The 25,017-nt window shown below is 40.7% G+C and overlaps 1 protein-coding gene across 2 annotated transcripts; it reads right to left on the bottom strand.

Moving 5' to 3' along the window:
- Positions 1 to 1,053: 1,053 nt before the first annotated feature.
- LOC141780047 (TANK-binding kinase 1-binding protein 1-like) lies at positions 1,054 to 24,683 on the bottom strand. Of its 2 annotated transcripts, none has more exons than XM_074655112.1 (13): positions 24,454 to 24,683; positions 11,876 to 12,110; positions 11,608 to 11,739; positions 9,463 to 9,567; positions 9,199 to 9,349; positions 8,785 to 8,978; positions 8,206 to 8,273; positions 8,010 to 8,116; positions 6,657 to 6,847; positions 6,236 to 6,526; positions 4,138 to 4,218; positions 3,810 to 4,037; positions 1,054 to 2,743 (listed from the first exon to the last, which is right to left on the bottom strand). In XM_074655112.1, exons 2-13 carry the CDS (start codon positions 12,101 to 12,103, stop codon positions 2,615 to 2,617), a joined length of 1,905 nt encoding a protein of 634 aa, XP_074511213.1. In that variant the 5' UTR covers positions 12,104 to 12,110; positions 24,454 to 24,683; the 3' UTR covers positions 1,054 to 2,614. The 2 variants fall into 2 exon arrangements, with proteins under 2 accessions (XP_074511213.1, XP_074511212.1); XM_074655111.1 differs by having other exon boundaries at positions 1,055 to 2,743; positions 11,870 to 12,110; positions 24,454 to 24,679.
- Between the last annotated feature and the right edge of the window lie 334 nt (positions 24,684 to 25,017).

Below are 25,017 nucleotides of genomic sequence, written 5' to 3'. Positions count from 1 at the left end.
TGAGCCCCTGACCTGCTGCTTTCTCATCATACTATAAATCCATCTGAACAAGAGTCAAACGTATAAAATCCCTTCTGTCCAAAGGAACGACTCACTGTGTCGATATAATGAAGATTATTTTTGCTTGATTCATATTAGATTCTCTCTTCTTTTTTTTTGCTTAATAAGTTTGGCTTTCATCCTAGAAACAATAACAGCTAAGAGTCAGAAAATCAGTTTCAGTCAGTTAAATATCTGCCCATAATTTCTCAAGATGAGTCCAGGTGTTTTCAGCATAGTAGCCCAGATGTGATAAGTGATGACAAAGCGTGATATTTCAGGTGTAAAATGTAATGTCAAACTGGATTGTAGAGCATATTATGCCTTATGTTATGTTATGCCTTTCTCAAATTCTGGACTAAGTCGTACACCATTTCTCATAAATATGAAAAACTAATAAATATGACTTCCTATCTCTAATTATGTGATAATGTGTCATAATTATGTCGTAGTATCTATTAGTAGCTTATAATTATGAGATGCTAAGTCATCATTTTGAGGTATGCCATATATTATTAGAGTTAAGCTATAAGGTTTCTACCTCAAATATTTATTTGAAAATGGTACTTGATAATTATGATACATGTTCCCATAATATTAAGTCATAATTATGAGTTCTTAAGTCAGAATTATGAGAAACATTAAATATAAGTCAGAGTTCTCTAATTATGTGATCAAATACTCTTATATATTCTTATGAATTTTCTTTCCTCGCAGGTCATAATTTTCCCCATAATTATGAGACACTAAGTGATAAGATGCTACATCATAATTATCAGATATTATCACATAATTATCGATACTAAGTCATAATTACTGGATAGGTCATAAATCACAAGTTAAGTCATCATTAATATTTAATAATAGTTTCCCATAATTATGAGATACTATCTCATGATTATGAATTTCAAAATTTGTATAATTATAAGAAACCTTCCCATAATTATGAGATATGTCATAAATTATAAGTCTACTTTTCTTATAACTAAAGCTACTACCTCATAAGTTTTTCATAATCATACGATAGTATAAGTCTTAACTTTTCTCACAATTAGTAATCATAATCCTCATGATTATGAGATCATTTCTCATAAAATTGACAGGGGAAAAAACAATGAAAAATGAAAATGACAAAAATCTTAACAATAAATGATTATGATAAATCTCATTTTACAAATATTCCCATAATCATTCAATACAATAGTTATAATCATAAAATAAGTAACAATTATGAGAAAAAAACATTTCAAAATGAAAAAAAAACAAAACGTATGTGGTATATTGTTATTTTCAAGACGCGGAAATGGTTTCCATAGATCTCTGCTTTTTCAAAATAAAGGTTGTGGTTTAACCAAGGCACTTTCATTACCACACCAAGAAACGGCAGTAGGTGCTTTTTTGCTGTATAGTTTTCATTTTTTCATCAAAGCTTCTACGATGAACTTTAATTTTGAGTTGATTTTGGCGGTGTTTAGTGTTTCCAAGAACCAGAGTCCCTTTAGGAAACCTCTCATCTTACTGCAGCAGGGTCTGACAGTCTGGGCCTCCAGCAGCGTGGTGTCAGTGTTGGCTCCCAGCGAGGCGAAAGAGCCAATCTCCTTGCTGATGGTCTGGTTTATTTATGTAGGTCAGATAGAGGCATCGGTATTACTCAGAGACTGTTTCATAACCAGTTCAAAGTTCCTCACAGTAACTTTAAATTACTTTTTACAGTTGGAGCGTTTCACACTCTCAAGTTTACATGTAGTTTGTTTCTGAACTCCACTAGCTCTGATCATTGTCATGACTTTTTTTTGCTGTATCCTTTAAACTATCCTTTAACCAGCCTAGTGTCATATACTGTATTTGGCTATTAGACTTGTAGACTATATTATAGTGTTCATTTTGTTATCACATCCAAACAATTACTTCTTTTTTAACCTCTGAATAACTTTACCTCACAATAGTTTATTGCACATGACATGAGAGCAGTGACATGCAGGTGGTCTGATGCATGTTGGGACATGAAAACAACAGGTGCTTCTGACATCACACGTGTCAGATGTTTCCAGGATGTCCTCTACGTTAACAATGGAGGGTCAGCAGCCCCTGTCTCTTTTTCTACATCTGTTATTTCTTTAGCACTCAGGTCTATGTACAAATGATGAGTTTGGTTGTGAAAGAAAAAAACACCAATTGATACAGAATTGTTGATACGGAGCTTTGTGAGAGATGTTAGGCGATGTATGTACGGTACGTCCACGGTGAACACAAAATAAAGAGATTTACAAACTGGAAATAAAATGATGAACCCTTGAGCCTGGAGGCTATAGAATAACAGACGTGTTCTGTAACTGGAAGGTTGCTGGTTAGATTCCACAATCTGGATGGAAGGAAGTGCCCCTTCTTGAGCGAGGCCTGTAACCCCCCTGTATACCAGAAGACTGCGGCTATACTGGGCCATAGAGTTCCATAGAAAGAAGCATGCAGGCTCATCAAACCTTTCCTGGATAAAACCTAAATAGAAAACAATCAAGACGGGCCTGGTGTCCATCTCAGGTGACTATGGATGTAAAATGCTTGATTTAAAAAAAAGTCAGATCTTGCTGTTCTCCAAGTGGGAGTCGATGTGTTTGATGAGGGCGTCGTCAGGGTAACCAGTTGGGAAGGTCAGCTGACACAGAGGGCAGCTCCGAACAGCACTCTCTTCCGACTCCATCCATAGCTAGCGACAGAGGAAGACACAGCTGTCAAATGACTGAGCCTCAAATCAAGTAAAAATCACAGAATATAATTTTAGTTTTTACCTAAATTTACACAAACTGATTTTTTTTTCATCATATGCAACAATTTCCTAAAAGACAATGTATAGACTAATACAAAAATAATCTCTCTCAGTCATCATTTATGCCCCACTCGAATTGTGTGGTGCTGTCTGATGTGCACATGGATAGTTCCAGCATAAAGAGCACAAAAAGAGCTTTTAAAATTATATATTACATGAATAACAACATTTCTTATCAGAATAAACGTACCTTTGTGCAGTTTGTATCTGATAGAATGTTCAGAACTTTGCAATGGATCAATATGAAGTTAATTATAAGGGCATTTGCAGTGGCATTCAGAATTTGCCCGTTTCCAACATTAGAGGGCAAAGGTCAAATTCTCTTGACCTCAGTGTCATGACAATGTGACCGATGGATAGATTATAGTCTAAGCTTTACAACGATATATGACTTCATGATATTCTGTGTTGGTTACCCTCTTTTATACTGGATCTGTGTTTAAAATGGCAAAAAAATATGGAAATATTTGAATGATGGAGGGATGAAAAAAGGAGTGATAGCACATAAAAGCTACCATGGCTGCAATGCTATCATGCATTTTCCAATACTAGGGACATAGACCTTTAATAAAATATCTATGAGACATGGTCCCTCCAAAGTGGCACGACTAACCCCCTGGCTCATGAACTATATATATCCTCCTGTATATATATTTCAACATGGACTGTCATATTTTACGTATTTATTTTTCATTTTTATTCACACAAAATTAGTTTTTCTCTGCCTCACAAAGTTCGAATGGTAGCATGCTATACACCCTCTTCATCCTTTAGTTGATTTATACATTTCTACTTACAGTGCAGTGGTGTTTGGTCCTCTGGTTGTGTCTTTTGTGTTCTACACCACATTTCTTTTTATTTTGCTACAATGAGCTGGTTTCCCCGCAAGGACTGCAGGGAATCTAGTATTTGCTCTATGTAGTTCTCATCATTGTCTCCTACTCACGTTAATGGAGGGCCATGACTGAGCATGCTCAGTGTTCATGTAGGGAGGCAGATGGCAGGAGAGTGTGGCAGGGCCCTCGGGGGACGAGAAGGAGGGATGGTGGGGCTGTTTCCTAGGAGACGAGAACGAGGGGTGTAGGGGCTGTTCCCTAGGCGACAATGAGCCAATCCCGATTGCGCCGAGCGTCCGAGGCGGGCTGGCGGCCGGCGATAGATATGTACATACGTCCTGTAAATTTACACAACACACACACACATCTTCCAAATGAATAACCCGGCTTCAAAAGCCACGATAAGAGCCACACACACATCGTTCTCATCGTCATCACCTCTTCGTCGTCAGAGGACTGTGGTGGTGTCACCAGTGGGGTGGGCTCAGGAGGGTTATCACGGCGACAGAAGTGGTGGACCTGAATGAGAGGAGGGGCAGAGGAGAGCATGAGGATTACTATAGTGTTTAGTACTGTATATGTACTGTATGACATGGTGTGTTTCTGCACACTCAGCTGTGTCAGCCACACCCATTGCTAAGGTGCACACATTTTTTTGAGGAAGCTCATAAAGTTTCAAGAATGCTATGGTCCAGTTTTATGCATCAGTTGCAGAAACTGTATCACAATTTGGTTGGTAATGCAATGCATTCTGGTAGCTTGGCCGCTCTTCATTTGCCTAAAGTTGAGGTCTAGGATACTTTATGCAAATCAAGGGCGTTCGTCATGACTCGCCGCCTCTGGAAACTCCCTAAAAACTTTTAAACTAAGCGTTGTCGATCCAAAGTAAAGACAGATTTAGGAACTGCATGGCTTATTTCTGGCATAACATGTTTTCAGAAACACATTTCGGTGATTATAAGAGAAGAAAGTTTCCAAACGAGCCGCCATGTTGGTTCCGGTTTGAAAGCCGGGAGCAGCAGCCCATGAGGGAAAGCGTTCGTCCAATCAGGTGCCTTGTGTCTAGTGGCAGCCCATCAAGCGTGCAATGCTGGGAAGTGAGGCGATCACTCGCACAGGTGAGTGGAATCGTTGACACGCCCCCCTCCTGAAAACGTAAACAAAGAACTGTTCCGCCTTTTCATTTTGAAAAAAAGCCAATGAGGGAACTCCAACGCTCGGCCGACCAATCGTGTAACTTCATCCCAGAAAAATACTTAAAGGGTAACTTAGGTATTTTTCAACCTGGACCCTATTTCCTCATGTTTTTGTGTCTAAGTGACTAATGGGGACAATAATTTTGAATCTGGTCCAGTACTGAGGGAGAGTGCTGAAACGGACTGCAATGTAACCATATTGGGCAACTCCTCACCGTCGATGTCCGTCCACTAACAGTGCTTGTTTTTGCCACTGACAGGCTTAGATTGTTATTATAAGTGTCTGACAAAATTATGGAAAGGACCCTACAGAGAAATAAAACCTTTTCCTTTACCTTCTGCTTGATCCGGTATGTTTGTTATTGCATACTGTTATATTCTGTGGGTGGGAGGGACGTGAGAGAAAGAGAGTTCATGTTTTTAATGAAGGGTTACTTGTTTTGCTGTTGTTGAACAGTACAGAAAACCGCTTGGAACGATTCATGTGTTTATTTAGCAGAGATCTTCCCACTACTGTGGACAGGGGGGGGGAGGAAGATAGCACTCTGGACAGCTGTAGCTGTTCCCAGCATGCAGGAGGAGCTCCGAGGAGAACCTCAGTATCTGTCCTTGTCTCAGTCCTCAGTCCGGACAAGCGTGCTACTATAATGCATAAAGTTGGCGGTTTGCGGGTCGGGTATTAAAAAAGTCAGACTTGTGCACCATTACTTGGTAATCTTTGGGCCCTGTCTTACACCCGGTGCACAGCGTAGCGCAACTATTATCGCTGGTTTCAGACCAACATGGTTGTCATTTTCACACCAAGCGCCCACGTTGTGTAAGTAGAAAATGTACTTGCGCCCATCTGTGCGCTCATGGGCTTGTTGGTCTTAAAATGAGGTGTGTGTCAGGTGGTTTGTTGGCACATTGTTATCTTGAGGCAGCAGAAAGTGATTGCGCCATTGAGCATATCAGAATTGGTATATTTGAATATGTTTGGTCTAATAAATAGCCTAATCATTTTGTTTATAATATAACTGCAGGCCTCCTCTTGTGACGGCTTCGACAGCTCTATTTTCGCTGGTCGGCTTTGAGTCTGTTGCTATCATGTATAAAATAATTAGCCTAGGTTAAAATAATTTAACATGCTGCAAATAGCTTTTTATGTTTATTCATAATTGATTTAGGCTACCAGTTAGAGTGCACTGTGACCGATTTACAGATGAAGAGATGATTTAGAACGTGCAGATCTTTTTTCTCTTGGTTGAAGAGTAGGTTGAGTTTGAGTGGATGTTCTTTGGTTGATAACAGCCCTAAAGGTTACTGCTGTAATAAAAGTAACCAAAAGCTTTCAGTCTCACCTCAGAAGTCAGAGGGAAGCCCCGCTCCAGAGCACAGTGATGTGGACTGCTGCTCAGACTGCTCCCCCCGCCTCTCTCTCTCTCTCCTCCCCCACCTCCTCCTCCTCTCTCCCCTCCAGCTCCGTGAGCCGAGGCCGGTCTGACCAGGCCCACCAAGGAGGCCCGGAGCTGAGGTTTGGTTAGGCCGTAACCGTGCTTCTCCCCCAGGAGGGGCCTGGGCTTGGGGAGGGTGGATACTGGATCTCTCATCATCCGAGCTGGATGCCTGTGAATGCCTGACGGGTCAGATACCTGGGAAAAAGAGGTCAAAAGGTCAAAGGACCAGTAAATCTGTAGTCTCACTGCAAAAAGACGTTAAAAAACGTAATTATGTTAACAGTAACACGTCTATTTTTCCCACTAAGTTACTTTCCAGACTCACCTCCGAGTAACTACGGCGACCCTGGAACTTGGCTCGTAGACGGCTGCAGGATGGCTGATGGGAGTAGGAGGCGGGGCCGTCGCTTGTGGAGAGAGGAGGAGAAGGGGTGGGGAGGAGCCTGTCAGGGGAGAGAGAGGGGCGCTGGGGGGAGGTGGGAGAGAGATGCTGAGGAGTAGGGGTAGGACGAGGGGCTGGAGGAAGAAGGGAGAAAGACAGGGAATCGTTTACACATTTATTAACTCTAGTAGATCTTTACTTATTCTACGTACATTTTTTGTTTTTATTTCACACTTGCTTTGGCAATGTAAACGTATGTTTTCCATGCCAATAAGCCATGAGCCAAGAATTGAAATGGGGGGCACAGAGATAGACAACCATTCACGCTCACATTCACACCTACGGCACATTTAGAGTCAATGAACCTGCATGTCTTTGGACTGTGGGAGGAAGTCGGAGTATCCGGAGAAAACCCACGCTAACACGGGGAGAACATGCAAACTCCACACAGAAGGGCCTCAGGCCCTGACTGATGTCTGCGTTCTTCATTATTTCTTAGCTGCTCTCAGGAATATTATTTATTTTATTGTTTATTGTTTACAGTGAGATTATTGAGTTTGTATAGTGACTTTGCTTTTGTAAACATTACTGTTGCTGTTCTAAAACAATATTTAGTTATATTTAAAATATAAATAAATTCTAGTCCTGTTCTGAATATGTTCTGTTTTTTAATAATATATTAAAAAGCAATTATTTAGTTATGAAAACCAATAAGAGTGTCAATAAAGAATTGAGCTGATCGATATGAGTAGTAATATTGATAAAATCACGGACAAGAAAGTCACGGACATGAAAAAATGTGAAGATTTATTTTCAAATCAATACTTCCTGCTTTCATTTCAAAATAAAAGCCCTCAAGCGTTTTGTTTTTTTCTGTGGACAGAATTCCTTCATTTGTTAACACAGGGCTTTTACACTGAAATATTTGCAGGACAGTGTTGTAGAACATGCAGTGACTTGCAGTGCACCATGAATGAATATAGTATGGGTTTTTAATTGTGGATTATTACTATTATTTATAAATTACCACACAGTTCTTAACCTTTTCTGTCTAAAATAAATTAAATGACATTTTATAATGAAATGAAATGGCCATTATGAGGCAAATTCTATGTAGAAAGAAAGGGCTGGCAGCAGAAGAAACGCAGCTGGTGTGAACAACCAACACGTGAGTTACGCAGCACTTCAGCGAGTCAGCCGTCACACGCTGCTCATGTGCTGTGCACACGTCCAGTGTGTCCAGACCGTTAGTCCAGCCTCTGCTTTAAAACATCTAATGATAGCACAAAGTCCTACCAGGCTCCTGGGAGACATGTCGTAGAAGGTCACTCTGTTTCACCGCCAGACGGCGAACACGACCCAACTCCTCCGTTAGCTCAGTGTAGGCTAATGCCAGGTTCACTCTGTCACACAAAGAGAGGGACTGAATAAATAAATACACATAAATGACAAACTGACAAATACAATGGACTGGTTTCAGAAAAAGACTCACTGTTCGTCCCCGGCTTTCTTTATCCACTCTACGTCACAGTGCTCGCAGTGTGCGGACAGCTCCCGTGACTGAAGGAGACACAGAGCTGTGGTTAGGGTTGTACAGTAGCACTTGTCTAAGACATTTTTATTGATTTGTTTCTCCAGCTTTGTCTATATACTCTGGCACTACAACTATTTTTATTTATTGATTTGATCTATGTATAGCACTTAACTATCCTTCAACCTCTGCTCATGTTTAAGTTGGATGTTGGAGCTACAGAGGAAAGTCTGGACAAAAAACTGGACATTTAGCAAGTTTTAGCCCATCAAGCAACAGATCCAGTGTAACATTAAAGTGATCACATAAAACATTTGCACATAGACATCCTGGTTTTCATCATAGTTTTAAACAGGGTTATTATGTTTTGAAGCTCTAGATCAGTCTGAAGATTGTTCCGTGCAGTAGGTGCAGAAAATCTAAAGGCTTTCTTTCCCCATTTTGGTTCTGACTTTGGGAACAACAAAATGCAAAAAGTCCTGCGATGTTCTGAAAGTATCAACAGGTATAAACATCCAGCCTCTTCAGCTTTAGGCCTACCCGTCTCTGTGCTTCCTGTAGCTGGGCTACCTCCTGTTGCAGCCTCTGAAACTCGGCCCTCAGCTCCTTCTCCCTCTGACAGGCTACCTCGGCCTGGTGCCGTGCCCCCTCCAGCTCGGCCTCCAGCCGCTGCAGCTTCAGGTCGGACAGGGCGTCCAGACTGCGGGAGCTCTGCAGCGTTGGCCCGCGGCCCTCTGGGAAAATGAGACACACAGCAGCTTCAGTCTGTTTCATCTTTTCTCCCTGGTTACAAGTCACTGCTCTGCAATGATCTCTATGGAGGAATTTCCTAAATCATTAGTATTATTGCAGTCATGTTGAGTTGGTGGTACTGCTTTCTGCTACTACTACTTTTATTGTTATTACTGCTGCTAATACCACCATGTTTTAACAGCGTCTACTTGCTGAACCCACCTCTGGGTACGTCCAGGCTGGCGTGGAGCTGAGACCGAAGTGCGTCTTTGCTGCGGAGTTGAACGCTGAGTTTCTGAAGGGAAGTTTCTCTCTGTCTGAGAGCCGACTCCAGACTGCAGATCTGCTCCACGTGCTGCTCCGCTAGAGTCGTCTGACACAAACACAAGTGTGTGAATACTGAAATCTTAATTGCTGCTTAACAATTCTAGATAGACTATTATTACAATGAAACAGTGTGTAAAGTGTGTGTGTGCGCATGTTTACCATCTTGTCTAGGTCTCTCTGGACGTTGCTTTTCTCCAAGTGAATCTTCTCATAAGCCTGGATGACTTCCTCCAGCCTCTCCTCTCTTTCCTTACTCTTCTGGAGCTGAGACAGAGCGAGGGAGGAGAAACCTCTCAGACCTTGCTTTAACAGATCATTCTGATTTACTACAAAACTGGTTCTTATATTTCTTTTGTTCTGTCCTTCATTCCTATTGCTGAACAACACAGTCCTCGCTACGGTAATTGCTGAAATCTGCTAAATTAGCGACATGGCTGCAGGCCCCGTTTACACTGACCGACTAAAATCCAGATGAGATTCAAGACACTTTCATTTACCACATATATCTCCTTCAGTACATGTACGAACCGCTGTCAGTTCATCTGTGAGTCACAGAATGTTAAAAGTATATTAAAAGACTCCGAAAGCCACAGAAACAATCACATTCTCAACCAGCTGTAAATAACAACACATTCTCACTCCCAAGTCGTCAAATACCGCCGATTGGTCAGCGCCCCTCGGCATCGGAGACCGACGCACGGGGTACCCCCTCTTGCGTTACTTTTGGATGGACCGGGGACGGCGTGTCAATATTCGCTCGTTACATGCATAGTGTCCTTTCAAAAATAAACTTCCACAGGAAGTTAGGTTTAGGCAACACAACCACTTAGTTATGGTTAGGAAACGACCGTGGTTGACGTTAACTTGACTGACTAGCGACTCACATGACTGACAATACCGACGAGTCATGTGACAAATGCCTGACATGAAAAAAGAAATCACTTTCACACGGGACACGAACAGCGGTCTCCTGGTTGAAAGTCTTGTGTTTGTTTGACCCATCCGCCAGAACCTGGGTGGGTTTACATTGGAGGTAGTTGAAAGCCCGGTTCGTCACATACTGTCACTAAAGGGTGCCTCCGTGCATCGGTTTCCGTTGCCGGGGGGAACTTACCAGATGGTGGTATTTGAGGAGTTGGGAGTGAGAACGGGTTGGACTGAATGTACTGCTGGACAGTCAGAATTAGTGTTGTATGTCGTGGCTGTATGAGTGGTGATGTGTTTACTTACTGTCGTACATACCGAAGTGACTTTAAATGGTGATGCGTTCAATTGCGTTCACTAGTCAGTGACTACGAATCTCTGAACTGAACAAAGTGAATCGAATCATCAAAGTGACTTGTGATTTCCAGCTCAAAATTCTCGGCCAGATCACAAATCTGATTGCAATCCGTCTTGCGTTTCTCGGGCATGTGTAACAGGATCTGTAGTTTATATAGTAAGGGTGTGAGAAAATATCGATACACTTCGAGTATCGCGATCGCCTTGCTTACAGTATCGCAATATGTTGCAATATATTGAACCGTAACCCTGTATCATGATATGTATCGTATTGCCAGATTTTTGCCCCAACCATGTCATACTAGCTTGTTGCAAATGAGGCTAAATAACGCTCCAATCTTACGCTAAATTTTGGTGAGAAAAAACTCTCCATTTGCCATTTTCAAAAGGGGTCCTTTGACCTCTGACCTCCAGATATGTGAATGAAGATGGGTTCTATGGGTACCTTCGAGTCTCCCCTTTAAAGACATGCCCACTTTCTGATAATCACATCCAGTTTTGGGGTAAGACAAAGTCAAGTCAGCACACTGACAAACTGACTGTTGGGCTGCAGTTTGCCATGTTATGATTTGAGTATATTTTTTTTATGCTGAATGCAGTACCTGTGAGGGTTTCTGGACAATATCTGTCATTGTTATGTGTTGTTAATTGATTTCCAGTAATAAATATATATATATACATTTGCATAAAGCAGCATATTTGTCCACTCCCATGTTATAAGGGAGTATTAAATACTTGACAAATCTCCCTTTAAGGTACATTTTGAACAGATAAAAAAAATGTGTGATTAATTAACGATTAATTAAATATTTGAATCGATTGACAGTCTAATCACTACTTTATCTATCACTAACAGCTCAGTTCTGTACGATCGTATGTGTTGAAATCACCACTCCTTCCTTCCTTTCAATGATAATAATAAAAAGCTAAACTTTCGGCTCAGTGTCTGATTGTCTGACTGCTTTCATACACTCAGCAGTACTGTAACCCCCGTGTTCCCAGCTTTCTGCAGTTACAGAGTACCTCCTGAGTGAGAGAGTTGATCCTCTGTTGGAGGTTGGTGGTCTCTGATTGGATTACACTGGTATCCTTGATGATAGGCTCACAGGAACAGCACAGTATCCTCTCCCCTCCAAAGTCACTGCTCATAGGAAACTAGAGGAGAGGAGAGGAGAGGAGAGGACATTGACTTTACAGAAAATAATGCATTCACGCATTATGAATGTCCTATTCTATCTAATCATGTTTTATTTTGTGCGCGTACTGTGTGGATGCTGCTCTCCACCTTGACCTCGTAGTGTTTGAGCTTCCTCTTGATGCTGCTGTTCTCCCTCTCCAGACTAGCCAGGCGGGTCTTGATGTCATGATAGGCGGCGGCCAGGGCCAATCCCGATGCCGGGTACATGTCCTCCGGCAGCCGACTAGCCGACCAGCTGATCCCGGGAATGCCCACATCGTCTCTCAGCCCCTCTCCTCCTCCCAGCAGCCCCAGCTCTCCTCTGCGGAATAGATCCATCATCAGTTAGCTGTAGGAGGAGGGAAAGAAAGAGTGGAAGTTGATCTCTGGGAAATGTAGAGCAAAACAAACACTTTGGGCAGACAGACAGAGAGGCTAGTAGCCATATCAGCTCAGTAAGTCGCTTTGCACTCTCCACCTCACACAGCGGGGGCCCTAATGGCAATCAATCTGTCAAGCCCCATGTCCTGGCATGGAGGTGAGAGTCGCAGTGTGTATGTGTGTTTTCAAACTGCAGCCAGGGGCCGACTGAGCCTGCAAGCCAAAGGTTTGCTGTTTCCCATCTGCTGCCTAAAAGTACATTCACTTTTCCCTGCCCTGTCTCTCACTGACGGTTTCCATGGTTACGGTGGAAAACTGATCCTCCACAAAAAAAAAGGAAGAATTTCATTTCAGAGCTACACCGGTAAAAGATGGGATCAATAAGGATTAATGGTTCTGGATCATTCCTGTTATGCAGCAACATTTCAGCCTCATGACTTTTGAAAAACAAAGATTTTCATCTTTGTTTGTATCATACACAGATAGTGACATGTTTAACTGTCAGGAAAACATTGGCCAAGCTCAGGCACTCAAATAATAATCCTTATGGGTAGACTGGTTTATACTGGTCTATAGATCCAGGTTCAGCTAGCTAACCTTCTACACATAAACAGAACTATATGAAAATGAAAAAAAATGTTTTCATCAGACCAACTTTCTTCATAATTTAGCCGTACAGGGTGGAACTTTTAAGAGTGTGACAAACAGATTAACATCATGAAACATGGAAAAAAAACAACAACACATGAGTGACAGTTTATGTTCACCCTACTTGACTCCTTTGATTTCCCTCTCAAAAAAATATGTCACTTCCTGAAAATGGTCTCAATGGAACTGTAGTCTTTTTTGTTCTTTTTAAATGATGAAAATAGTAAAAAAAATATTTGTAAATGTCTATCTATATCTGATCATATATATATATGAATATATGGATTGTGAATGTTATCAAGCCGTGCAAATAGGGATGTTTTAGTAAAAATAAAACTGTTGTGTTTATTTACAAATGATGATATACGAGTTGTAAATTAGAGGCACAGCAGGTACAGGACAATAATATGTGCCTGATATGTTTTTTTCACAAAAAAGTTCAATTACCTCGTTAAAAAATATCAAATGTAACTGCTGAACACGAGATATCTCCTATTACACTCAATAGTCCAAAAAAATTAATAATATCAACACTGAGAATAATAGTGTTGATATTATGTTATTTTTTTAGACAACTGCGTGAAATAAAATAAAATAAAATAAAATAAAATAAAATAAAATAAAATAAAATCAACACTGAGAATTATAGAGTTGATATTATTTATTTTTTTTGGACTACTGAGTGTAATAAAATAAAATAATATCAATACTGAGAATAACAGTGTTGATATTATTTTATTTTATTTTATTTGGACTATTGTGTAAAAAATAAAAAATAATATCAACACTGAGAATAATAGTGTTGATATTATTTAATTTTTTTGGACTACTGAATATAATCAAATCAAATCAAATCAAATCAACACTGAGAACAATAGTGTAAATCAATATTAATCAATAATGCAATCAATCAAAAATAGTGTAAATATAAGCAGAACACATTTTTGAGTGGAGTGGGCCTTTAACTCCTAAAAACACAAATTTGGCTGCCACAGTAACTACAACACTGCAATCCCTGGTGTGTGGGTGTTACACTCCGACCTATAGGGTAACCTTGGTGTAGCAGGAAATAAGAATAATACAAACAGCAGAGAAGGAGGGATTCTGCCTGGCTGCAGTGAGTACAAGGGCAATGACAGAGGTTAATGAAAACACAGTGTTAAAGGCTGTGTAATCTACTACTTTGTGGACGGCTGTTAGCTGTGCCAGCTCCCAGAGTTTGTTTACAACCTTCCCACGCTATTTTCTGTCCTCTCTTGCTTTTGGCCACACCACGTGGTCTGACTGCAGCTTAATGAAGCTGCTAGCCTGGAACCACCCATTCACACAATCAGTCACACAGCCGGCCAATCAGAGCGTCTCACCTGCAGCCCATTAGACAGAGCCACAGCAGGTCAACCAGAGAGAGCGAGATCCACACATCACACACAGAGGGATGTGTGTGTGTGTGTGTGTGTGTGTGTGTGTGTGTCATTCATAGCAGCAGGTTTTATTTCAGTTTTTATTTTGTTGACAATGTGTCATATTATCGAGTAGCAAGTGAATATTATTACATATAGGCAAAGTGCATTCAGAATAATAAAATTAACAATAATTTTTGTCATACTACTTTTTAATTTCGTAATTTAAATTGGCCCAGTCAGGCATCCTATTAAATGTTTTCCTATAGGTACATTTTTCTTTTTGATCATAATGAGGTTGAGCATTCTGTTGACAACACAGTGGACTGTGATTACATTTCATCTCTATGTAATGAAAATTAATATTCCACTAATATTCCCATTTACATGCAGTCGTGCATACTCTGATTAACGTAACCAGCTACGGACTTTTTCGACCGTGCAAACACAGCTTCCCTTTTTCATTCCTTCAACCAACTTCTTGAAAATTTCGGCGTTGCGATATTTGCGCATATCCAAAAACCTGTTGATATCCAAGTCTTTCATAATGTTTAAAAAAGTAGGTGTGTTTCTCAATCTGACCAGAAATGTGGGCTTTTCTTTTGCACATGTTGCAAACTGTCGGCTAGTTGGTTTGTGTTCAACCAGTGTACAACGCACGGTCGTGGCTCGAAGGTAACATGCAAATTATGAAACTCTCACGATATGGTTAAGGTTAGGCATTGACCTCAAATAGTTAAGGCTAGGCATTGATCTCAAATAGTTAAGGTTAGGCATTGATCTTGAATGGTTAAGGTTAGGATGGGTCGTCGTGAGTCTCGCAAGAGCTTTTTGCAAGTTTTCACAATTTTGCGGTTACACAACCACAACGCACAACCACAATGACAATGCACAGAGCTGGCCGTAAACAGGCAAAAGGCTGTGGGGCCGCCTGTCGTAAACTGCCTTAAAAACCCCAACTGAGACACACATATTCCAAATGTACAAAGAATGCTCCTAAAACCCAAATAATAACGGCATATCCCACATGCCCCATTCGGACTAAGGCCTAATTCGATTACATGAACCTTATCAAATTTGGAATATTGTCATATTTGGATTAATAGTGGAACATTAGTGAGCATGTAAACATATTTAAGATTAAAACTGCATCTGGCCTATCTGCAAGACCTCATGTACTGTAGATAGTCTTCAGATGCTGAGCCGGAGGAGATCTGAGCAGGATGGAACGTGCAGCTCTGCAGTACATTAATATTTCATACATGAGCATGGGTTCAAAACAGGCCATATACATCTTCCCTACAACAGTATACAGCGTTTAATAATCACGTAATTAAGCAATTTTTTTTTCCATATAACAGAATAACTTAAGTGACGACCATCTTCAGCAGAATGATGAGAGCGTTGTGTGACGTTGTTGTGCACCACAAAACCTCTTAAGCAGCTGCCACAGTGCAGTACTCGAAGGCACCTCCAGTTCTGAGGCCAGTGACTTGGTTAAGGGAAGAGCATAGTACAGTAGATTAGAATAATACAATTGACACTATCATTTTAACAGAAGCAACACACAAATCTAACTCTCTAACTCTCGCTCTCTCTCCTTCACTAATACACTATTACTCCCATGTTCTGTGTGTGAAGGCCTAAAGGCAGCTGCAGGAACAGAGAGGGAGAGGTCAAAGCATCTCTCTGTAGATAACTCCCACACTTACAGCCCACAGACTCAGCCTCTCTCACACACACACACACACACACACACGCACACACATTCAGCCCACACACTGCTTGTGTCTATCGTCTATTTATCCACCTCTTCCTCTGTAGCCTATCTCCCTCTCACTTCTATTGACTTTTTATTGCAGGAGCACACATACACACACACACGCACACACACATACACACACACACACAGTGCCAGCCAAGGGCAGATCAGAGCAGGGCCATATGTCTTCATCACATGGCTGTTTCATTTATTAATGGACTAACGGTCCGCTTTACCCACAACCCCCTGCAGTCAAACACAAAACCCAGTGGACTGCCTCATCATCATCTTGACCACATAGCTTTCATTTACTGTATTTGTTATATATATATGTAGTTGGTGCCTTCAAATGAAACTCGTGAGCTCGTGTTTACAACATGGGAAGTCGTGTACACGATATGCTTTGCGTTCAAGTGGTTAAGTCGTGAGAACACCGCTGCTAAGCAACGGCAATGTTAACGTTACGGTCGGCGTCTAGAAGCCACAGAGGCTAACAATTTACCAAGCTAGCAAGCGGGTAACATAATGACCTCAAGTATACATTAAAAATCACAGTTTTTGGCCAAAATTTTTAAAATTTTAGGCACCCTCAACTTGTAACCACCAAAAGGCACAACTAGACCACACAGTCAACCACAAAACCAAATTTGAATATTCAAAGTGAAATAGTTTCCGAGTTCTGCTCCGGAAACGAAATTGAAGTAGAAAAAATCTCAGTTTTGGGCCAAAATGTCAAACATTTTGGACTTCTAACCCCCAAAAGGCACAACTAGACCGCACTGTCAACCATCATACCAAATTTGAAGTTCCTAAGTTAAATAGTTTCTGATTTGTGAAAGTGTGACACGCTAACGGACGGATGGACGGACGGACGGAAGGACGGACGCGCGGAGCGCTATATACTGACTACGTTGTTGTGGGGGTTTAAAGATGTGTTATGAGAGTACAACTTTTTAATACCGTATCAACAGACAGACCGGCCGGTGATCCATGAACCTTTTCACCAAAAGTTTCTTTTGTGGGGGGATTCTAACCTACAGTTCTCCACGTAGATAAATCCTTGAATATAAAACGACTCATTGAAATTGGTTGAGAAATGTAAACGTTATGGTGCTTTTTATCCAGAAAAACGGCAGCTCCCCCGTTCACTTGTATGTGTTTACAGGCCAGTCCTGACCCCCCCACTATGACGACGACATTGACCTATGATCCAAAGGTCAATGCGGCATCTACGTACATAAATATCTATGGGTTCAGCTCTAGTCGGGACACCTCTGGAACTCTCCTAAATACTTAAAGAATACGAATAATTTCTGAAGTTTAAGAAACTTGATTAAAGGAAGGGTTGGTGCTGTTCAAATACATTTTTGTTATATTTGTTGAAATTCTCTTCTCGCTAATCAATAAATCAAATGCTCTGTCAAAAAAATAAAAAAATAAATATCTGGTATCATATTCGTAGTATTCATTCATTATGTTATGTTACATTCATAATGATCATTTTTGGGGAGTGTCTTTGGAGGCAGGCCTGAAGGGACGGGCTGTCAGTGTTGCTGACTTGGCGACTTTCTCTCTAGATTTAGGGACTTTTGGAGCTGGCGCTACTAGCTACTTTCATTGGAACAGAGTTGACAGCACTGGGCTGAGTTTATAGGTTGGATCATTTTTAAAATATATTGTTCTCTTGCTAGTTTCTCAGCATTACCAACCCAACCTTTAAATGCTTTCACTCCTTCCCAAAATAGGTAGCAACTACATCACTCTGAGAATTTTAGGCCAATTGACACCGATTTTCTTTTCTTATTTTACTTTACTTTATGTACTACGTTGTAGTGTTGTACTGTACAGTAGGTGATCCTGTGCCTTCTCCCCCCCACACGTGTACACACACATACCAATTTAAAACATGCTCTCCAACCCCTTTTATCTCCCTCTACTGTACCTTCTTCAACTAACAGTTCTGCTGTTACAGAACAACCACATGTAAAGCAAAGCTCTCTGCTACTCTTGGCCCCTTTGGACTTTATCCAGCTGCTGTACCGGAGAATGATTGAGCAGACCACCCACCTCCAGCTAGTTTTAGCTTTTCAGAAGGAGAGGAAAGAGTAGTGAGGAGCAATGACAGGTAAGGAAAAAACGAGTTTCAGTCAGCCTCTTTAAAACCAAGAGGACTGCGGATGGATTTGGGGGATAAGAGAGAATCTTCAGATCAGTTGTGCTATTATGATTATTTCAGACATCTGACAGAGTTTGACAGAAAATGTAATATTAATTTCAGTTATGAAGTGATTAAAAAAAAAAAACGCAGTCAGCTGGCAGTGTTAAAACATGTGTTTTAAAAATGGAATATTTATGCATCTAAGCTTTAACATTAATTTATTAACACATCACATTTATTAACATTTATTAACATCTTGGGCACATGACGGTCCCTTGAATTGAGGTCCAGTCAACTGGGACATTATATCATTAACCAATTGCTGTAGTCGGCTAATTCAGGTAAATTAATCAAATCTACTAATGTTATGTAACACGTGACTATAGTCATTGTTAACCGTTCTACTAGCTGCTAGAGTTCTACGAGGGCCTAAAACGAAGACCCAAACTCAACCTGACTAAACCTGACGGGTGCTGTTAAATTAGAAACCCAAAACTCAAAGCTACTGTATATGTTTTGCAAAATTTTAATGCAATTTACGATTGACATAGAGTACACCCCTTTCACACCGAGGACTAAACCAGGGTTGAACCAGGGTTGGTTGTGTGTATGAAAAGGTTAACCCGCGTCGATCGACTCGCCTTTGCGACCCAGGTCGAGAGGTGGGTCAGGCCACTTTCATAGTGGCCAAACGGCGGTACTGCAACTTCCCTGTCCGTCACATGATGCCATTAGGCCCAAAAAGACTTTTCCCCATAGACTTACATTGGGAAAGAGACGTCTGTAACTCAGCGGATAATTTTTTTTTAGGTGAATCAACTCCCCAGTATGAACACTCTAATAACCCTTATTTAAATCATTAGGTTTTAAAGTTGTATAACGCACTAATAGCCGAATCCAGAGTTATTTCCCTTCCTCCGTTCATGTGAATGAGACCCAGACCGAGGCTGGAGCCCAAGCCGTGATGACGGCGTGACATTGGGACCCCGTGACCGAGTCATGTGACCGAGCGGACGCTACTGCGCATGATCCATGTGCCCAAGATCCGGGTACTTTTCCAGGCGGAAGTCGAGCCACTTAGGCTTCATGCACCACTGAGCAGCTTTCATAGGAATGAACGGGGCCCCGCCTCCAACGCTGTATCCAGTTCTCTTTATACCTCCATGGTCCAACCCTGTAAAGCCTTTTGAATTAGCAAAAGCTACAGATAGCTAGATAACAACATGAAACACAAAGTCAGTCATCAGTCAGATGGATCAGGGATGAAATGGTCAGTTGCAGACTGAGTTAGAAACAGTTCTCAGTTCTGCCAAAAAAAAAAAGAGCTGTTTAATGAGCTATGGATCTCCGACATGGCTGCCATTGGGGACACGGTGTCTGAATTGTGGAATGTTTCAAAATGTTTTTTTGAAATAAAAAACAGTCTGACCTCATCCAACACACAGCGTACACACAGACACACAGATTGAGAACTGGCTTGGTCAGCTGAATCGATCGCATCTTTCGCAGCTGTTAGAGAATGTCTGGAAAGCCAGTGACTAACAGAGAGCCCATTAATCGATCTGTGTGTGTGTGTGTGTGTGTGTGTGTGTGTGTGTGCTGATGCGTCCTGTTCACAAAGGTAGCAGTATGGTTAGGAGGTCACTGCACAAAGTCATCTGTCTCACTCCCAACTAATCCCACTAAACACTGATGAGGACAGAGAGGAGGCAGACCAGGTCAGCGACAGCAGAAGGGGATAAAGAGAGAGTGTATCTGAGGTCTGTTGTCCAGTGTGTCCTGCTGCTCTGTTTAATTAAAATCATATCTGATTCAGTCTGATACTGTGTGAGTTGTTTCATTGCATATTTACTTTATAAATACTAAACTGGTAGTCTGTCATTGCCCTGAAGTGTAACATAACAGGTCCTATAGTGTTTAAAACAGAGGATTATTTACAAGTTTAAAATCATGAAATCATACAAAATATTTCAGCTCAGCAGCTTCATTCTAAATTTCTATAGTTTCCTTCCTTATAGGGCATTAAGGCAAATTCGTTTTAATGCCACTAATTTCTTTAACGTATTAACTTGTGATTTTTGTAGCAGGCTCAGTTTTAACGCATCATATGAAACTAGAAAACCTAAAGAATCGGTACCAACCATGTCATACTAGCTTATCATAAAGATGGCACGGACGTTTTCAAAGATGTCCCCTGACCTCTGACCTCCAGATAAGTGAATGAAATTTGGGTTCTATGGGTACCCACAAGCCTCCCTTTTACAGACATGCCCACTTTATGATAATCACATGCAGTTTGGGGCAAGTCATAGTCAAGTCAGAACACTGACACACTGACAGCTGTTGTTGCCTGTTGGGCTGCAGTTTGCCATGTTATGATTTGAGCATATTGTTTTATGCTAAATGCAGTACCTGTGAGGGTTTCTGGACAATATTTGTAATTAATTTCTGTTGTTAATTGTTTTCCAATAATAAATTCCTACATACATTTGCAAAAAGAAATTATATTTGCCCACTCCCATGTTGATAAGTATTAATACTTAAAAAATCTCCCTTTTAGGGATACAGATAAAAAATGTGCGATAAATCGCCATTAAATACTTTAATTGATAAAAATATATATGTATGCCACTAAAATATAGTTAAAATTGCATTTATATCAATGTTAAACTTGAAATCTAGGCTGTTCAATTCTAGCATATTTTTAGGAGAATATTAACTATAACTAAAAATTATAATACAGATTAATGTATGGTTTTTGACCTGAAAAACATGCAGATGTGGAGAGGTAGTTTTCTCGGCTCAGAGTGGTGTCTGCAGGTCTTCCCTTCAGTGTCCATAAGGCCCCAACAACATGGATGCATAAAGAGAACTGGATACAGCGTTGGAGGCTCCCGTTCATTCCTAATAAAGTTGCTCAGTGGCACATGAAGCCAAAATGGCTCAACTGCCGAGTGCTAAAGTACCCGGATCATCCGGCGATCTTCCTCATCCATTGGGCCCATAGAGCAGGCGCAGTAGCGTTTCCTTTAACTCCGCCTCCCAGCCCTCGCTCCAGCCTCGGTCTGGGTCTCATTCACATGAACGGAGGAAGGGAAATAACTCTGGATACAGCTATTAGTGCATTTTATAACTTTTAGGGCCTAATGATTTAAATAAAGGCTATTAGAGTTTTTGTACTGGGAAGTTGATTCACCTCAAATTATCTGCTGAGCTACAGACGTCTCTTTCCCAATGTGAGTCTACGGGAAAAGTATTTTTGGGCCCAATGGCATCACGTGACTCAGAGGTTGTAATTCCACGGTTGACTATGAAAATCTGCTGTGCTCTGAGTCGATGTGTATGAACGTATCAACATTTCTCTCAGCTCTTCTCCTCTCTCATCTGGAGTATGCTGGCTGAACAGTGAGAGAACCGTGTGCAGAGAGAATCATTTTTAGAGATTTTAGTAACAAAATCCACCTCAACAATAAGTGATGGGGACAAAAACAAGATTTTGAAAAGTTAGGGGGGACATGTCATTTAATATTTTGACACAGGACTCCTCTACAAGACAGGGCCACAGGGTTAGCTAGCAATCATCACTTTATAAAGCTCTTATCATTTAAGTTCAAGTGCTTTTTAAAAAAAAAAAAATACCTGACATACTTGAAAACCCAGAATTTGGTTTAACAACGCCTACAGTATTACTGTTCTGAAGGTATTTGCAAAATCCTAAAAGACTCCTCTAACCATCTGGATGAAACAGTGTTCCCGTCTGCTGCACAATACATGTCCTTGTTCGTTTTATAAAACACAAACTAAATATTAACACATTGTTTTGTATGAAATTCTAAAATATTGGAAAAGAAACGTCAACATATATCAATTTACATGATAATCATTTATTTTTTTGAAATCTTGGTTCATGTTGTACAAATTGAGTAAGAAATATTTTCTATTGTGCCACAGATGGAATATTATTTTCATCCAGATGGTAAGAAAAGTCTTTAAGGATTCTGGATAACCCTCAGAGCAGTGATAAGTGTTGTGTAAGACCTGCCGGGTTTTTCTAACATCACTGTGTATTTCATTTTCATAAAATGAGATCCTCATCCTTAAATGCTATCCCCAGTTTGTGCCTCTCTTGTATTAGCATATATCCAGATCACAGAGGTGACCATTGGTTTCTCTAAAAGATTAAAGGTTCTAAATATACAGGATTTAGAACATTAATATTGCCGCAAACAGATCTATTTGCAAAGTAAAGATACTATTTGTGTTTTTAGCACTGTTTAGCTGCTATAGCCACCGGCTCTGCTGTTGCCATGTTGAGAGCCGTGTGGAGGCAATAGATATGCTATGAAATCCATATACATCAGACCGGCACATACGGGTACTTTGCAAAAAGTCCCTTTTGGGGGAAAGAAAACCGAAGATCTCAAAGACCTCAATGCAATCTGACGTATGTTTTGATTGTACATTTGACAAGTTCTTATGCATTCATCTCTTATTATACAAATGTTTGTTTTATACACGTCTGATAATTATTTTGCGACCTTGCTTGAACCTGAGCGTTCGCGATTCCTTAATAAATTAAGGCCAACACAGTGGCTGGATATTACTTATCCAGACATCTTTACATATCTGATTGAATCCCGTTAGGCTAAGTGTTGTCTGTAAATAACCAACGTGTTAATAACCAACTGTTTGATCTATAGGCTGAGATTTATTTGGAGTCGACAGTCTGATGCTGCTATATCGTTAATGTATGACTGTTTTACTGCAACAACCTCCTACTCAAGCTAACGTTAGCTAGCCACGCTAATCACTGTCACCAGCACCATTTAGCCATTTAGCACACTGACAGTGAATATTTACGTATCGTATGTTCTTCAATTGTCAGTGTGAAAGCCTCGGTTAACCCGCTACACAACAGCGAGTTTCTTTCCACCAAAAGGGAGCACAGCCTCGGAGATGACGCCATGCTGGTCTGGTGTATAGCTTGGAGCCTAAAGCCCCTGTGTTTGATATTTTTTAGGACATGGCAGGGGAACAAATCAGAGATCAGCGTTTTGGGATTTATTGTTGGTGCAACCAACTACACAGCAACTCTTCAGCATAGCGTTATTACTATTAACGGTTTGTTTAAAGTAGAAGTTTGGATACATGTTTCAACTTCTTCTTCGTTTACTATGTTAACCACGCCCCCTTTTTGTTTCCCCCAAAAGGGGGCGTGGTCACGAGAGCCTACTCTGGATGACATAATGCCGGTCTGATGTCGGGTATATTGAGCACCTTTAATGACCGACAATGTTTGAAAAACCCAGAATGTAATTTACAAAAACACTTACTGCTGTTCTTAGCCTGCTTTTACAGAATCCAAACTCTCTTCTAACCATACGGATGGCAAAATATTTTGTCTGCTGAATGATGTTTGTTTTTTTTAACCCATTTCCCAAGTCGCTCCTCTTTCCATAGCAGCCGCCAGCTAGGCGACCTGGAAACAGAGTCGATCACAACAACTTGGGAAACTTTTTTTTTATCATTCAGCTTGGCTGAACATTTTGTCATCCAGATGGTTAGATGAGATTTGGGAATTCTTGAAATAATCTCAGTTGTTAAACGATAGCCTATTTGGGTTTTTTTTTCTCCGGTTCTCAGGTTAATTATCTTTTAGAGAATAGCCATCATGAGAGAAACAAATGCATGCTAACTCTAATGCTGTAGCATGTAAAGGGGAGGTTACATTTGAGCTGCCAATTTCCTCTCATTCCAAATTACATGACCTAAAAAAAAAATCCCACCATTTCCACAGTGCGTATAGATGTGTTCCAGAAAAACCGACAACACCTGAACGCAACACGTGCGTCCACACTCTCTCTCTATATATAATAGCTTTGTGTTAAATCCTCGCTGCTGAATACTAAATGTCCCCGTCTGTATGTTATAGTCAGAAGAGCCTGAAGCACACACTGGTACACACTGTACCTTCTAATCCTCCTCCAGTACGGGACCGAGCAGAGTTTCCATCAACCTTTATGGAGCTCATGGTGACATGTTATGTTTCCCTCAGTCACATCCTCTCTGGGATATTCATGTAGACCTGTATCTGTCTAGTATCCTTCTATCATCCATCAGCGTCACTGATGAGCCTTTTTACCCCCGACAGCATCCACATCCACCGCAGCGCGACCAAAACATCCAGCCTGACCCGCTCAGAAACACCGAAACCTGTTTTTATTTTATTTTTATTTATTTTTACCGGTAACCGACGTTTAGAGCAGAGAGAACCGTAGATAACGGGCGGATACACAACACAACGGGAAGTTGGGAAAATGACACATAGAACCGGTTTACTTACGTCTCTGTAGAAAAGCCACGAAGATGATGGTGCTGATGGTGCTGAGGAGGGTCGACATGACTGGAGTCTGACATCAGCAGTGTGTGTGTGTGTGTGTGTGTGTGTGTGTGTGCCTCCTCCCTCCCCCTTTGGCCGTATACAGCGAGAGAAGAGGAGGGTGAGAGAAGAGATGAAGAGCAGCTCACATTGCCTTTATTTTCTATGTACTGAACCTTCGTTTAAAGATATACTGTAGGCTATAACATTAGATAGATTTTTCAAATTATAGGCCACATACATAATCCTCTGTTCTTACTATTGATGATATCAATATTTCTCAAATATGTGTTTTTATTTATAAAATGTATTTAATTTTATTTATTTATTTATATAAAACAAATTGTCAGGTCCATTCATACTCAACCCATCAATCTCTAGATCTTCATCCTCCTAAATTCCTCACTAGTAGAGGTACATTTTCGATAAGATTTAGAGGAACCAAATTATGGAGTAGCTTCTCACATTTATGAGTAAACTGTTCATCTATTAAATGTTTCAAAAGTTGCTTAAAGGGTCATTTAATTG

This window comes from Sebastes fasciatus, chromosome 13 (genome assembly GCF_043250625.1).
Source record: "Sebastes fasciatus isolate fSebFas1 chromosome 13, fSebFas1.pri, whole genome shotgun sequence".
In the NCBI taxonomy this organism is placed as follows: domain Eukaryota; kingdom Metazoa; phylum Chordata; class Actinopteri; order Perciformes; family Sebastidae; genus Sebastes; species Sebastes fasciatus.
The sequence above is the reverse complement of the archived record's forward strand: the minus strand, read 5'-3'. Positions and strand labels throughout refer to the sequence as shown.